The 15899-nt window shown below is 51.0% G+C and overlaps 1 protein-coding gene across 2 annotated transcripts in view; it reads right to left on the bottom strand.

Annotated features, from left to right (window-relative positions):
* The window catches only part of SPRYD7 (SPRY domain containing 7), a 49532-nt gene that overhangs the window by 25400 nt on the left and 8233 nt on the right, over positions 1 to 15899 (bottom strand). For both annotated transcript variants that reach the window (XM_063951969.1, XM_063951970.1), the window contains exon 2: positions 8284 to 8400. In XM_063951969.1, coding sequence (XP_063808039.1) covers positions 8284 to 8400 — 117 coding nt within the window. The remainder of the gene's footprint in view (positions 1 to 8283; positions 8401 to 15899) is intronic.

Genomic DNA, 15899 nt, shown 5'->3' with positions numbered 1-15899 from the left:
ACCCCTCGGGCAGTCGCCCAAGATGAGCCCACCTTCCTTGTGGAATGGGCATTTATATATTTTGGCTGTGGCAGTCCTGCCACAGAATGTGCAAGCTGAATTGTACTACACATTCAACTAGCAATCGTCTGCTTAGAAGCAAGAGCACCCAGTTTTTTTTTGGGTGCATACAGGATAACAGCAAGTCAGTTTTCCTGACTCCAGCCGTCCTGGAAATCTATATTTTCAGGGCCCTGACAACATCTAGCAACTTGGAGTCCTCCAAGTCTCTAGTAGCCGCAGGTACCACAATAAGCTGGTTCAGATGAAACGCTGACACCACCTTAGGGAGAAACTGGGGACGAGTCCGCAGCTCTGCCCTGTCCGAATGGACAATCAGATATGGGCTTTTGTGAGACAAAGCCGCCAATTCTGACACTCGCCTGGCCGAGGCCAGGGCCAACATCATGGTCACTTTCCATGTGAGATATTTCAAATCCACAGATTTGAGCGGTTTAAACCAACGTGATTTGAGGAATCCCAGGACTACGTTGAGATCCCACAGTGCCACTGGAGGCACAAAAGGGGGTTGTATATGCAGTACTCCCTTGTCAAATTTCTGGACTTCAGGAACTGAAGCCAATTCTTTCTGGAAGAAAATCGACAGGGACGAAATTTGAACCTTAATGGACCCCAATTTGAGGCCCATAGACAATCCTGTTTGCAGGAAATGCAGGAATCGACCGAGTTGAAATTTCTTCGTGGGGCCTTCCTGGCCTCACACCACGCAACATATTTTCGCCACATGTGGTGATAATGTTGTGCGGTCACCTCCTTCCTGGCTTTGACCAGGGTAGGAATGACCTCTTCCGGAATGCCTTTTTTTTTTTCCCTTAGGATCCGGCGTTCAACCGCCATGCCGTCAAACGCACCCGCAGTAAGTCTTGGAACAGACATGGTACTTGCTGAAGCAAGTCCCTTCTTATCGGCAGAGGCCCTGAGTCCTCTGTGAGCATCTCATGAAGTTCCGGGTACCAAGTCCTTCTTGGCCCATCCGGAGCCACGAGTATAGTTCTTACTCCTCTACGTCTTATAATTCTCAGTACCTTTGGTATGAGAAGCAGAGGAGGGAACACATACACCGACTGGTACACCCATGGTGTTACCAGAACGTCCACAGCTATTTCCTGAGGGTCTCTTGACCTGGCGCAATACCTGTCCAGTTTTTTGTTCAGGCGGGACGCCATCATGTCCACCTTTGGTCTTTCCCAACGGTGCACAATCATGTGGAAACAACTTCTCGATGAAGTCCCCACTCTCCCGGGTGGAGGTCGTGCTGAGGAAGTCTGCTTCCCAGTTGTCCACTCCCGGAATGAAAACTGCTGACAGTGCTATCACATGATTTTCCGCCCAGCGAAGAATCCTTGCAGTTTCTGCCATTGTCCTCCTGCTTCTTGTGCCGCCCTGTCTGTTTACGTGGGCGACTGCCGTGATGTTGTCCCACTGGATCAATACCGGCTGACCTTGAAGCAGAGGTCTTGCTAAGCTTAGAGCATTGTAAATTGCTCTTAGCTCCAGTATATTTATGCGGAGAGAAGTCCCCAGACTTGATCACACTCCCTGGAAATTTTTTTTTTTTTTTTTCCCCTGTGTGACTGCTCCCCAGCCTTTCAAGCTGGAATCCGTGGTCACCAGGACCCAGTCCTGAATGCATAACTGTGGCACTTTAGTAGATGAGCACTCTGCAGCCACCACAGAAGAGACACCCTTGTCCTTGGAGACAGGGTTATCCGCTGATGCATCTGAAGATGCGATCCGGACCATTTGTCCAGCAGATCCCACTGAAAAGTTCTTGCGTGAAATCTGCTGAATGGAATCGCTTCGTAAGAAGCCACCATTTTTCCCAGGACCCTTGTGCAATGATGCACTGACACTTTTCCTGGTTTTTGGAGGTTCCTGACTAGCTCGGATAACTCCCTGGCTTTCTCATCCGGGAGAAACACCTTTTTCTGGACTGTGTCCAGAATCATCCCTAGGGACAGCAGACATGTCGTCGGAGACAGCTGCGATTTTGGAATATTTAGAATCAACCCGTGCTGTCGTAGAACTACTTGAGATAGTGCTACTCCGACCTCCAACTGTTCTCTGGACCTTGCCCTTATCAGGAGATCGTCCAAGTAAGGGATAATTAAGACGCCTTTTCTTTGAAGAAGAATCATCATTTCGGCCATTACCTTGGTAAAGACCCGGGGTGCCGTGGACAATCCAAACGGCAGCGTCTGAAACTGATAGTGACAGTTTTGTACCACGAACCTGAGGTACCCTTTGTGAGAAGGGCAAATTTGGACATGGAGGTAAGCATCCTTGATGTCCAGGGACACCATATAGTCCCCTTCTTCCTGGTTCGCTATCACTGCTCTGAGTGACTCCATTTAGAATAGGTCTCACCGAGCCGTCTGGCTTCAGTACCACAATATAGTGTGGAATAATACCCCTTTACTTGTTGTAGGAGGGGTACTTTGATTATCACCTGCTGGGAATACAGCTTGTGAATTGTTTCCAATACTGCCTCCCTGTCAGAGGTAGACGTTGGTAAAGCAAACTTCAGGAACCTGCGAGGGGGAGACGTCTCGAATTTCCAATCTGTACCCCTGGGATACTACTTGTAGGATCCAGGGGTCCACTTGCGAGTGAGCCCACTGCGTGCTGAAACTCTTGAGACGACCCCCCACCGCACCTGTTTGTACGGCCCCAGCGTCATGCTGAGGACTTGGCAGAAGCGGTGGAAGGCTTCTGTTCCTGGGAATGGGCTGCCTGCTGCAGTCTTCTTCCCTTACCTCTATCCCTGGGCAGATATTATGGGGACGAAAGGACTGAGGCTGAAAAGACTATGTCTTTTTCTGCTGAGATGTGACTTGGGGTAAAAAAGGTGGATTTTCTAGCTGTTGCCGTGGCCACCAGGTCCGATGGACCGACCCCAAATAACTCCTCCCCTTTATACGGAAATACTTCCATGTGCCGTTTGGAATCTGCATCACCTGACCACTGTCGTGTCCAGAAACATCGTCTGGCAGATATGGACATCGCACTTACTCTTGATGCCAGAGTTTCGCATATATAGAAATGCATCTTTTAAATGCTCTATAGTCAATAAAATACTGTCCCTGTCAAGGGTATCAATATTTCCAGTCAGGGAATCCGACCAAGCCACCCCAGCGCTGCCCATCCAGGCTGAGGCGATCGCTGGTCGCAGTATAACACCAGTATGTGTGTATATACTTTTTAGGATATTTTCCAACCTCCTATCAGTTGGCTCCTTGAGGGCGTCCGTATCTGGAGACGGTAACGCCACTTGTTTTTATAAGCGTGTGAGCGCCTTATCCACCCTAAGGTGTGTTTCCCAACGCGCCATAACTTCTGGCGGGAAAAGGTATACCGCCAATAATTTTCTATCGGGGGAAACCCACGCATCATCACACACTTCATTTAATTTATCTGATTCAGGAAAAACCACATGTAGTTTTTTCACACTCCACATAATACCCTTTTTTGTGGTACTTGTAGTATCAGAAATATGTAACATCTCCTTCATTGCCCTTAACAAGTAACGTGTGGCCCTAAAGGAAAATACGTTTGTTTCTTCACCGTCGACACTGGAGTCAGTGTCCGTGTCTGTGTCGACCGACTGAGGTAAAAGGACGTTTTAACGCCCCTGACGGTGTTTTAGACGCCTGGACAGGTACTAATTGGTTTGCCGGCCGTCTCATGTCGTCAACCGACCTTGCAGCGTGTTGACATTATCACGTAATTCCTTAAATAAGCCATCCATTCCGGTGTCGACTCCCTAGAGAGTGACATCACCATTACCGGCAATTGCTCCGCCTCCTCACCAACATCGTCCTCATACATGTCGACACACAAGTACCGACACACAGCACACACACAGGGAATGCTCTGATAGAGGACAGGACCCCACTAGCCCTTTGGGGAGACAGAGGGAGAGTTTGCCAGCACACACCAAAAACGCTATATTATACAGGGACAACCTTTATATAAGTGTTTTTCCCTTATAGCATTTTAATATATATATATACATATCGCCAAATAAGTGCCCCCCCTCTCTGTTTTAACCCTGTTTCTGTAGTGCAGTGCAAGGGAGAGCCTGGGAGCCTTCCCACCAGCCTTTCTGTGAGGGAAAATGGCGCTGTGTGCTGAGGAGAATAGGCCCCGCCCCCTCTTCGGCGGGCTTCTTCTCCCGTTTTTCTGAGACCTGGCAGGGGTTAAATACATCCATATAGCCTCCAGGGGCTATATGTGATGTATTTTTAGCCAGAATAAGGTATTATACATTGCTGCCCAGGGCGCCCCCAGCAACGCCCTGCACCCTCCGTGACCGTTGGTGTGAAGTGTGTGACAACAATGGCGCACAGCTGCAGTGCTGTGCGCTACCTTCATGAAGACTGAAAAGCCTTCTGCCGCCGGTTTCTGGACCTTCAATCTTCAGCATCTGCAAGGGGGGTCGGCGGCGCGGCTCCGGGACGAACCCCAGGGTGAGACCTGTGTTCCGACTCCCTCTGGAGCTAATGGTGGCCAGTAGCCTAAGAAGTCAATCCATCCTGCACGCAGGTGAGTTGAACTTCTCTCCCCTAAGTCCCTCGATGCAGTGAGCCTGTTGCCAGCAGGACTCACTGAAAATAAGAAACCTAAAAACTTTTTCTAAGCAGCTCCTTAAGAGAGCCACCTAGATTGCACCCTGCTCGGACGGGCACAAAAACCTAACTGAGGCTTGGAGGAGGGTCATAGGGGGAGGAGCCAGTACACACCACCTGATCCTAAAGCTTTAGTTTTGTGCCCTGTCTCCTGCGGAGCCGCTAATCCCCATGGTCCTGACGGAGTCCCCAGCATCCACTTAGGACGTCAGAGAAATATTGCAAAGGGCGTGCAATGGTTAAGGGGTCGAAGCCCCTTGCAATGGGGTGAACAGCGCACGCAGGGCCTGATGAATCACCTAGAAGGTGCTTTGGTTGGGGGAGTGGTGGGTGCGGGGAAGACGCGGGGAGGGGAGGTTGCGGTGGTGCCGCAGGTGTGGGAGGAGCTGGTGCGGTGGTGCCGCAGGTGGGGGTCCGGAGCCACCGCGGGTGGGGGAGGAGCAGTTGCGGGGGTGCCCCGGGAGGGGCGAATGCGGTGGTGCGTCAGGAGGGGCGGGTGCGGGGTTGCTGCGGGTGGGGGAAGGGGTCCGGAGCTACCGCGGGTGCTGGAAGGGCTGTGTGGGGGTGCCGCGGATGGGGCCCGGAGATACTGTGAGTGAGGGAGGAGCGGATAATGCTTATCCTGCTTCTCTTGTCAGCAGCTAAGCTGCTGTTCTCCCTTTGGCAGTGGCTCTCCCGGAGACTCGCACAGCAGCCAGTCACTATTGTTAGCGCCGGTGTCCCAACGCGCCGCATTACAGGGAAGAAGATACACTCAATAAACTACAGCTCCCAGCAGCTCTAATGCTTTGGCGCTAAGGGGTGCTGGGAGCTGTAGTTTATTTAGTGCGTCTTCTTCCCTGTAATGCGGCGCATTGGGACACTGGTGCTAATAGTGATTGGCTGGCAGAACTGAGTGACTGGCTGAATCAATGTAAAAGGTGAGAGTGCTGTGCAGTGTCAGTGACACTGCACACAGGCCCGGCGCTAGCCGCTCAGCAAAGGGATGCAGTGCAGGGAGGCACCAGGAAAGAGAGGCGTTCTCCGTGCTCTGCATTCCTGTGCAGAGCTGATGCGGCTATCCCTGCTGCTGCCGGCTGCTGTCACACATGCAGCGGCGCCAGCAGCACACAACCTCCTCTTCCCCTCGGCGCCGGTAGCAAAAAGCCTCCTCTCCCCCTCCCCTGTGTGACACTCAGTGGCTGGGCGGGAGCCAAAGGGGGCGGAGCTAGATGGGAATAAGGGGCGGCGCTAGACAGGACCATGCTGCAGCAGGAGGATGAGCTGCTACGGCTTCGGTCAGCCAGACGTCATTAGGTAAGTGTCTGGAAAGAGAGTGAGTGAGTGTGTGTGTGTGTGTGTGTGTGTGTGTGTGTGTGTGTGTGTGTGTGTGTGTGTATATATATATATATATATATACAGTGTCTGTGTATACTGTATATATGTGTGACTGTGTATGTGTGTAATGTATGTACAGTATGTGTGTGTATATATATATATATATATATATATGTATGTATGTATGTGTCTGTTGTGTGTGTATGTGTAACTGCAGCATAATGCGTGTAAGCGGCACTGCTACAGGGGGGCGATACGCGTGTAAGCGGCACTGCTACAGGGGGGCGTTACGCGTGTAAGCGGCACTGCTACAGGGGGGCGTTACGCGTGTAAGCGGCACTGCTACAGGGGGGCGTTACGCGTGTAAGCGGCACTGCTACAGGGGGCGTTACGCGTGTAAGCGGCACAGCTACAGGGGGGCGTTACGCGTGTAAGCGGCACTGCTACAGGGGGCGTTACGCGTGTAAGCGACACTGCTACAGGGGGGCGTTACGCGTGTAAGCGGCACTGCTACAGGGGGCGTTACGCGTGTAAGCATCATTGGCACAGGGGGGCGTTACGCGTGTAAGCGACACAGGTACAGGGAGCGTTACGTGTGTAAGCATCACTGGTACAAGGTGCGTTACGTGTGTAAGCATCACTGGTACAGGGGGCATTACGTGTGTAAGCGTCACTGCTACAGGGGGTGTTACTTGTGTATGGTCACTGGTACAGGGGGGCGTTACATGTGTAAGCGTCACTGGTACAGGGGCGTTACATGTGTAAGTGTCTCTACTACAGGGGGTATTATGTGCGCTGTGCCTTTGTAAAGTATGCGAGGGTGCAAATGTATAGTTTGCAGGGGGGCCAGAGGCTTTTTAAGAGAGAAGGAGGCCCGTGTGCAGCCTTATGCTTCAGGGGCCCCCTCCCCTCTGACTGATTAACAGCATTTAATACTTACCTCTCCGGAGTCCCCCGGCAGTGCCATCCTTCTTTGCGGCAACAGCAATAGAGTCCGAAACCAGACTCTATTGCGCATGCGCAAACCTCAGGGAACACGGCGCAGCTGCCATTTTCCCGAAGATTTTGCTAATGCACATGTGCAAAACTCCGGAAAAATGGCCACTGTGCCATCTTTCCGGAGTTTTCAGCAGGCGCAAAAGTGTTTGTTCCCCCTAGTGTTCAAACTCTATTGCGCTGCCGAAAAGGGAAGGCTTCAACGGGGGACTTTAGAGAGGTAAGTATTAAGCAAATGGGTGCAGTGTGTGCGGGTTGGGCCCCCCTGGACCTGGGGGCCCGCGTGCCTCGCACCCATTATAGAAACGCCAATGAGGGGGGTGCCGAACACCCTAGCACCGGCCCAGGCTGCACTGCACAGCGCTGTCACCTTTTACATTGATTCAGCGTCCAGACATTACCCTCCACGATATCACCCAATCTATCCGTTATATTAGCCATCTCGGGGCTTCCAGGCCGGCCAGGTGCTGTGTTGCGGAGTCAGGGCCTCTGGGGATCTGGGCGCTGCTGTGGCTGGGAGGCACTTCTGTGACATTACACGCAGAGAAGGCTCCGGGGCTCAGAGAGTATGCGGCGCAGGGAGGGCTGTGAAAGCCTTCTGCTGCGCCGCTTTTATACACATCTATGCCGGTGGCTGCAGCAGCTTTTGTTACACCAGCGCCGCGGCTAGGGAGTGGGGATTGCTGATGCTGGAGGGGGCAGGCGGACTGGCAGCAGGACATAGGACGCTGCAGTAAAAGGATTTTCCCCCTATCTACAGCGCAGAGACTTGCTGCAGATGCAGTGGCATACCCTCCAACTGTACCTTTTTGGCAGGTACAGTCCCTTTTTTTATGGTCTGTACTGATTTTTGACTCTCCAAGCTTCCATTGAAAGTATAGGAAAGGGGGCGTGGCCCCACGGGTGCACCCGTGGCCACGCCCCCTTTTCGAATTTGTAGAACTTTTTATGTGTAAATTGTTGGAGGGTATGTTGCTGCAGATGCAGTGGGCCTATTTTGGGGTGTGGGGCTGGAGCTGCAGCTCCATCAGCCCCATTGCTAATCCTGCTCTGTGAAATCACAGCAGCCAAAGGGCAGAGTCTCCCACTGGATGTAACCTGTGTGGGAGGGCGTTTCTCGCCCAATCAGCTGTGGACTGGGTGCGATAAACCTGCCACTAACCCAATGAGAGATGCGTTATACACACAGGCACAAAGTCACAGATCTGGGCTATTATATAGGAGATGGTGCATTTGCTGCTACTCAGTGAATAGTAGATATCATGTCACTGCCAATACCAACCTGTAGACTGAACTTTAAATTCAAAGTAACTCTTGTTCTGATGAAGAGGAGCATTGGCGAGACAAGCCCCAGTGCCACAGATCCTCCTGCCATTCTTTACAATCACAACATCCGTCCCTGCAATTAGAGAGACCAAAATCAAACAAGCACATCTACAAAGCACAACCAGGTAGATGTATTAACCTTGAGAAGGCATAAGGAAGTGATAAAGCAGTGTTAGGTGCAAGGTGATAATGCACCAGCCAATCAGTTCCTGTTAATTTACATATGGAAGCTGATTGGCTGGTGTGTTTATCACCTTGCATTTATCACTGCTTTATCACTTCCTTATGCCTTCTCCAAGTTAATACATCTGCCCCAAAGTGTGCAGCGTATCACATTGATCATGTCCTAGATAAATTACCTATATTAGGGCTTAGACACATTGGAAGAAGAGCTTCATGTTAGGTGCTTTAAGCTAGGACACCAGTAATTGACTTGTATGAAATATCTTATACACTGAAGTGCTGCACAAACGCAAAGCATAAGTGTTGTGGGGATGGACAGACATGAGCAATTAATAAATAGGATTTTGGTACTTACCGACAAATCCTTTTCTCCTAGTCCGTAGAGGATGCTTGGGACTCCAAAAGGACCATGGGGTATAAACGGGATCCACAGGAGCTTGGGAACACTAAAAAGACTTAATCTGGGTGTGAACTGGCTCCTCCCTCTATGCCCCTCCTCCAGACCCCAGTTATAAGAACTGTGCCCAGGAGAGACAGACATTTCAAGGAAAGATTTTTGTTTAAACTAAGGGCTACAAAACTACCAGCCCACACCACAAACATACTGTACAACCGGAGTAACTTTAAACCAGATAACAGTATGCATTAACACCAGCAACAAGCTGCAATAAACAATACACAACCCGTGTATAAGTAAGAATTAACTCACCGGTAATTCTATTTCTCGTAGTCGTAGTGGATGCTGGGGACTCCGTAAGGACCATGGGGAATAGACGGGCTCCGCAGGAGACTGGGCACTCTAAAGAAAGATTCAGGACTATTTGGTGTGCACTGGCTCCTCCCCCTATGACCCTCCTCCAAGCCTCAGTTAGGAACTGTGCCCGGAAGAGCTGACACAATAAGGAAGGATTTTTGAATCCCGGGTAAGACTCATACCAGCCACACCAATCACACTATATAACTCGTGATAGGAACCCCGGTTAACAGTATGATAACAATGGAGCTTCTGAACAGATGGCTCGCAATAACAACCCGATTATAGTAACAATAACTATTTACAAGTATTGCAGACAATCCGCACTTGGGATGGGCGCCCAGCATCCACTACGGACTACGAGAAATAGAATTACCGGTGAGTTAATTCTTATTTTCTCTGACGTCCTAGTGGATGCTGGGGACTCCGTAAGGACCATGGGGATTATACCAAAGCTCCCAAACGGGCGGGAGAGTGCGGATGACTCTGCAGCACCGAATGAGAGAACTCCAGGTCCTCCTCAGCCAGGGTATCAAATTTGTAGAATTTTGCAAACGTGTTTGCCCCTGACCAAGTAGCAGCTCGGCAAAGTTGTAAAGCCGAGACCCCTCGGGCAGCCGCCCAAGATGAGCCCACCTTCCTTGTGGAATGGGCTTTCACTGATTTAGGCTGCGGTAATCCCACCGCAGAATGCGCCAGCTGAATAGTGCTACAAATCCAGCGCGCGATAGACTGCTTAGAAGCAGGAGCACCCAGCTTGTTGGGTGCATACAGGATAAACAGCGAGTCAGTCTTCCTGACTCCAGCCGTCCTGGAAACATACATTTTCAGGGCCCTGACTACGTCCAGTAACTTGGAATCCTCCAAGTCCCTAGTAGCCGCAGGCACCACAATAGGTTGGTTCAAGTGAAAAGCTGAGACCACCTTCGGGAGAAACTGAGGACGAGTCCTCAACTCTGCCCTATCCATATGGAAAATCAGATAAGGACTTTTACAAGACAAAGCCGCCAATTCTTATACTCGCCTGGCCGAAGCCAGGGCCAACAACATGACCACTTTCCACGTGAGATATTTCAAATTCACAGTCTTAAGTGGCTCGAACCAATGTGATTTCAGGAATTCCAAAACCACATTGAGATCCCAAGGTGCCACTGGGGCCACAAAAGGAGGCTGAATATGCAGAACTCCTTTGACAAACGTCTTAACTTCAGGCAGTGAAGCCAGTTCTTTTTGGAAGAAAATCGACAGAGCCGAAATCTGGACCTTAATGGACCCCAATTTGAGGCCCAACGTCACCCCTGCTTGCAGGAAATGCAGGAATCGACCCAGCTGAAATTCCTCCGTCAGGGCCTTCTTGGCCTCACACCACGCAACATATTTTCGCCAAATGCGGTGATAATGTTTTGCGGTGACATCCTTCCTGGCTTTGATCAGGGTAGGGATGACTTCCTCCGGAATGCCCTTTTCCTTTAGGATCCGGTGTTCAACCGCCATGCCGTCAAACGTAGCCGAGGTAAGTCTTGGAACAGACAGGGTCCCTGCTGCAGCAGGTCTTGTCTGAGCGGCAGAGGCCAAGGGTCCTCTGCAAGCATCTCTTGAAGTTCCGGGTACCAAGCTCTTCTTGGCCAATCCGGAACCACGAGTATAGTTTTCACTCCTCGCTTTCTTATTATTCTCAGTACCTTGGGAATGAGAGGCAGAGGAGGAAACACATAAACCGACTGGTACACCCACGGTGTCACTAGAGCGTCCACAGCGATCGCCTGAGGGTCCTTTGACCTGGCGCAATATCTTTTCAACTTTTTGTTGAGGCGGGACGCCATCATGTCCACCTGTGGTCTTTCCCAACGGTCTACCAGCATTTGGAAGACTTCTGGATGAAGTCCCCATTCTCCCGGGTGGAGGTCGTGCCTGCTGAGGAAGTCTGCTTCCCAGTGGTCCACTCCCGGAATGAACACTGCTGTCAGTGCCAACACATGATTCTCTGCCCATCGGAGAATCCTTGTGGCTTCTGCCATCGCCATCCTGCTTCTTGTGCCGCCCTGTCTGTTTACATGGGCAACCGCCGTGATGTTGTCTGATTGGATGAGTACCGGCTGGTTCTGAAGCAGGGGCCTTGCTTGGCTTAGGGCATTGTAAATGGCCCTTAGCTCCAGAATATTTATGTGAAGCGAAATCTACCGATTTGACCACAGTCCTTGGAAATTTCTTCCCTGTGTGACTGCACCCCAGCCCCGAAGGCTGGCATCCGTGGTCACCAGGACCCAGTCCTGTATTCCGAATCTGCGGCCCTCTAGTAGATGAGCCCTCTGCAGCCACCACAGCAGCGACACCCTGGTCCTTGCAGACAGGGTTATCCGCTGTTGCATCTGGAGATGGGACCCGGACCATTTGTCCAACAGGTCCCACTGGAACGTCCTTGCGTGGAACCTTCCGAATGGGATTGCTTCGTACGAAGCTACCATTTTTCCCAGGACTCGTGTGCATTGATGTACCGACACCTGTCCTGGTTTTAGGATGTCTCTGACTAGAGATGACAACTCCTCGGCTTTTTCCACTGGCCTGTGTCCAGAATCATTCCCAGGAACAGAAGACGTGTCGTCGGGACCAGCTGTGACTTTGGAATATTGAGAATCCAGCCGTGCTGTTGTAGCACTTCCCGAGAAAGTGCTACCCCCACTACCAACTGTTCTTTGGACCTCGCCTTTATCAGGAGATCGTCCAAGTATGGGATAATTAAAACTCCCTTCTTGCGAAGGAGTATCATCATTTCGGCCATTACCTTGGTAAAGACCCTCGGTGCCGTGGATAACCCAAACGGCAGCGTCTGGAACTGATAGTGACAGTCCTGTACCACAAATCTGAGGTACTCCTGGTGCGGAGGGTAAATAGGGGCATGCAGGTACGCATCCTTGATGTCCAGGGAGACCATGTAATCCCCCTCGTCCAGGCTCGCAATAACCGCCCTGAGCGATTCCATCTTGAACCTTTTGATATAAGTGTTCAAGGCTTTTAAATTTAAGATGGGTCTCACCGAACCGTCCGGTTTCGGTACCACAAACATTGTGGAATAGTAACCCTTTCCCTGTTGAAGGAGGGGTACCTTGACAATCACTTGCTGTGAATATAGTTTTTGAATAGCCACCAACACTGCCTCCCTGGCAGAGGGAGTTGCCGGTAAGGCAGATTTTAGGAAACGGCAGGGGGGAGACGTCTCGAATTCCAGCCTGTACCCCTGAGACACTACTTGAAGGACCCAGGGATCCACCGGTGAGAGAGCCCACTGTGTGCTGAAATTCCTGAGACGGGCCCCCACCGTACCCGGGTCCGCCTGAGCAGCCCCAGCGTCATGCTGTGGACTTACCGGACGCAGGGGAGGACTTCTGCTCTTGGGAACTAGCTGTGTGCTGCATCTTTTTCCCCCTACCTCTGCCCCTCGGCAGAAAGGATGAGCCTCTAGCCCTCTTATTCTTCTGGGGCCGAAAGGAATGTACCTGATAATACGGTGCTTTCTTTTGCTGTGGGGTAGCCTGTGGCAAAAAGGTCGATTTCCCAGCAGTAGCTGTGGAAACGAGGTCTGACAGACCATCCCCAAAAAGTTCCACCCCTTTATAGGGCAAAACTTCCATGTGCCGCTTCGAGTCGGCATCGCCTGACCATTGCCGAGTCCATAACGCCCTTCTGGCGGCAATGGACATAGCGCTTATTTTTGATGCTAGCCGGCAAATATCCCTCTGTGCATCACGCATGTATAAGACGGCGTCTTTTATATGCTCTATCGTCAGCAAAATATTGTCCCTATCCATGGTATCAATGTTATCCGACAGGGAATCTGACCATGCAGCTGCAGCACTGCACATCCAAGCCGATGCAATAGCGGGTCTCAATATAATGCCGGTGTGTGTGTATATAGCTTTAAGGGTATGTTCCTGCTTTCTATCAGCAGGTTCCTTTAGGGCGGCCGTATCCGGAGACGGTAGTGCCACCTTTTTTGATAAGCGTGTCAGCGCTCTATCTACCCTAGGGGGTGTTTCCCAACGTGACCTATCCTCTGGCGGGAAAGGGTACGCTGCCAATAACCGTTTAGAAACTATTAATTTCTTATCTGGGGAAGACCACGCTTCCTCACACACCTCATTTAATTCCTCAGATGCAGGAAAAACTACTGGTAGTTTTTCCTCACCAAACATAATACCCTTTCTTGTGGTACCTGGGGTATTATCAGAAATGTGTAATACATTTTTCATTGCCTCAATCATGTAACGGGTGGACCTATTGGAGGGTACACTAGTCTCATTGTCGTCGACACTGGAGTCGGTATCCATGTCGACATCTGTATCTGTCATCTGAGGTAGCGGGCGTTTTACAGCCCCTGATGACATTTGAGACGCTTGGACAGGCACAAGCTGAGAAGCCGGCTGTCCTATGTCGTCAAACCTTTTATGTAAGGAGCTGACACTGTCACGTAATTCCTTCCATAAGTCCATCCACACAGGTGTCGACCCCGCAGGGGGTGACATCACATTCACAGGCATTTGCTCCGCCTCCACATCATTATCCTCATCATACATGTCGACACAGCAGTACCGACACACAGCACACACACAGGGAATGCTCTGACAGAGGACAGGACCCCACAAAGCCCTTTGGGGAGACAGAGGGAGAGTATGCCAGCACACACCAGAGCGCTATATATCACAGGGATATCACCTTATAAAAGTGTTTTCCCTTATAGCTGCATATATATTGTATACTGCGCCTAAATTGTGCCCCCCCTCTCTTTTTTACCCTTTCTGTAGTGCAGGACTGCAGGGGAGAGCCAGGGAGCGATCCTTCCAGCGAAGCTGTGAGGGAAAATGGCGCCAGTGTGCTGAGGGAGAAGGCTCCGCCCCTTTTTCGGCGGGCTTTCTCCCGCTATTTTAAAACGTCTGGCAGGGGTTAATTTACACCTATATGGTGTTAGTTTGCCAGCCAAGGTGCATATTATTGCTGCTCAGGGCGCCCCCCCCAGTGCCCTGCACCCATCAGTGACCGAAGTGTGTGGTGTGCATGAGGAGCAATGGCGCACAGCTGCAGTGCTGTGCGCTACCTTGGAGGAAGACAGAAGTCTTCAGCCGCCGATTTTCCGGACCTTCTTGCTCTGTAAGGGAGACGGCGGCGCGGCTCCGGGAACGGACGACGAGGTCGGGTCCTGTGTTCGATCCCTCTGGAGCTAATGGTGTCCAGTAGCCTAAGAAGCCCAAGCTACCACCAGTTAGGTAGGTTCGCTTCTTCTCCCCTTAGTCCCTCGCTGCAGTGAGCCTGTTGCCAGCAGGTCTCACTGTAAAATAAAAAACCTAAAACTATACTTTCTTTCTAGGAGCTCAGGAGAGCCCCTAGTGTGTATCCAGCTCGGCCGGGCACATAAATCTAACTGAGGCTTGGAGGAGGGTCATAGGGGGAGGAGCCAGTGCACACCAGATAGTCCTGAATCTTTCTTTAGAGTGCCCAGTCTCCTGCGGAGCCCGTCTATTCCCCATGGTCCTTAGGGAGTCCCCAGCATCCACTAGGACGTCAGAGAAAACCAATTTAACCAGAAAAAAAAACACTGCAAGTAATAGTCCGCACCGGGACTGGCGCCCAGCATCCTCTACGGACTAGGAGAAAAGGATTTATCGGTAAGTACCAAAATCCTATTTTCTCTTACGTCCTAGAGGATGCTGGGGACTCCAAAAGGACCATGGGGATTATACCAAAGCTCCAGAACGGGTGGGAGAGTGCGGACGACTCTGCAGCACCGACTGAGCAAACGCCAGGTCCTCATCGGCCAGGGTATCAAACTTATAGAACTTAGCAAATGTGTTAGACCCCGACCAAGTAGCCGCTCGGCAAAGTTGTAACGCCGAAACGCCTCGGGCAGCCGCCCAAGATGAGCCCACCTTCCTGGTAGAATGGGCTTTTACTGACTTCGGCACCGGTAGTCCAACCGAAGAGTGAGCCTGCTGGATCGTACTACAAATCCACCATGCAATAGTCTGTTTTGAAGCGGGATGACCAATCTTGTTGGCAGCACACAAGACAAACAACGCCTCAGTCTTCCTAGCAACAGCTGTCCTAGAAACGTAGATCTTCAACGCTCTTACAACATCCAGAGATTTTGGAATCGCCACCGCTTCCGTAGCCACCGGAACCACAATAGGTTGGTTAATGTGAAATGAAGAAACCACCTTCGGTAGAAATTGTTGACGAGTCCTCAATTCCGCCCTATCCGAATGAAAAATTAAGTACGGGCTCTTATGAGATAAAGCCGCCAACTCTCACCCGCCTGGCAGATGCCAGTGCCAAAAGCATAACCACCTTCCAAGTGAGAAACTTCAACTCAACCTTACGCAAAGGTTCAAACCAGGAAGACATGAGAAACCGTAAGACCACATCAAGGTCCCATGGAGCTACAGGAGGTACAAACGGAGGATTGATATGCATTACTCCTTTCACAAAGGTCTGAACCTCTGTGAGGGCAGCTAATTATTTTTGAAAGAAAATAGACAAAGCCGAAATCTGCACTTTGATGGAACCCAATTTCAGGCCTGCATCTACGCCCACCTGTAAAAAGTGGAGAAAGCGACCCAAGTGAAAATCTTCCGCAGGAGCCATTT

This window comes from Pseudophryne corroboree, chromosome 2, assembly GCF_028390025.1.
Source record: "Pseudophryne corroboree isolate aPseCor3 chromosome 2, aPseCor3.hap2, whole genome shotgun sequence".
Lineage (NCBI taxonomy): Eukaryota > Metazoa > Chordata > Amphibia > Anura > Myobatrachidae > Pseudophryne > Pseudophryne corroboree.
This window is presented reverse-complemented; position numbering and strand designations above follow the sequence as displayed.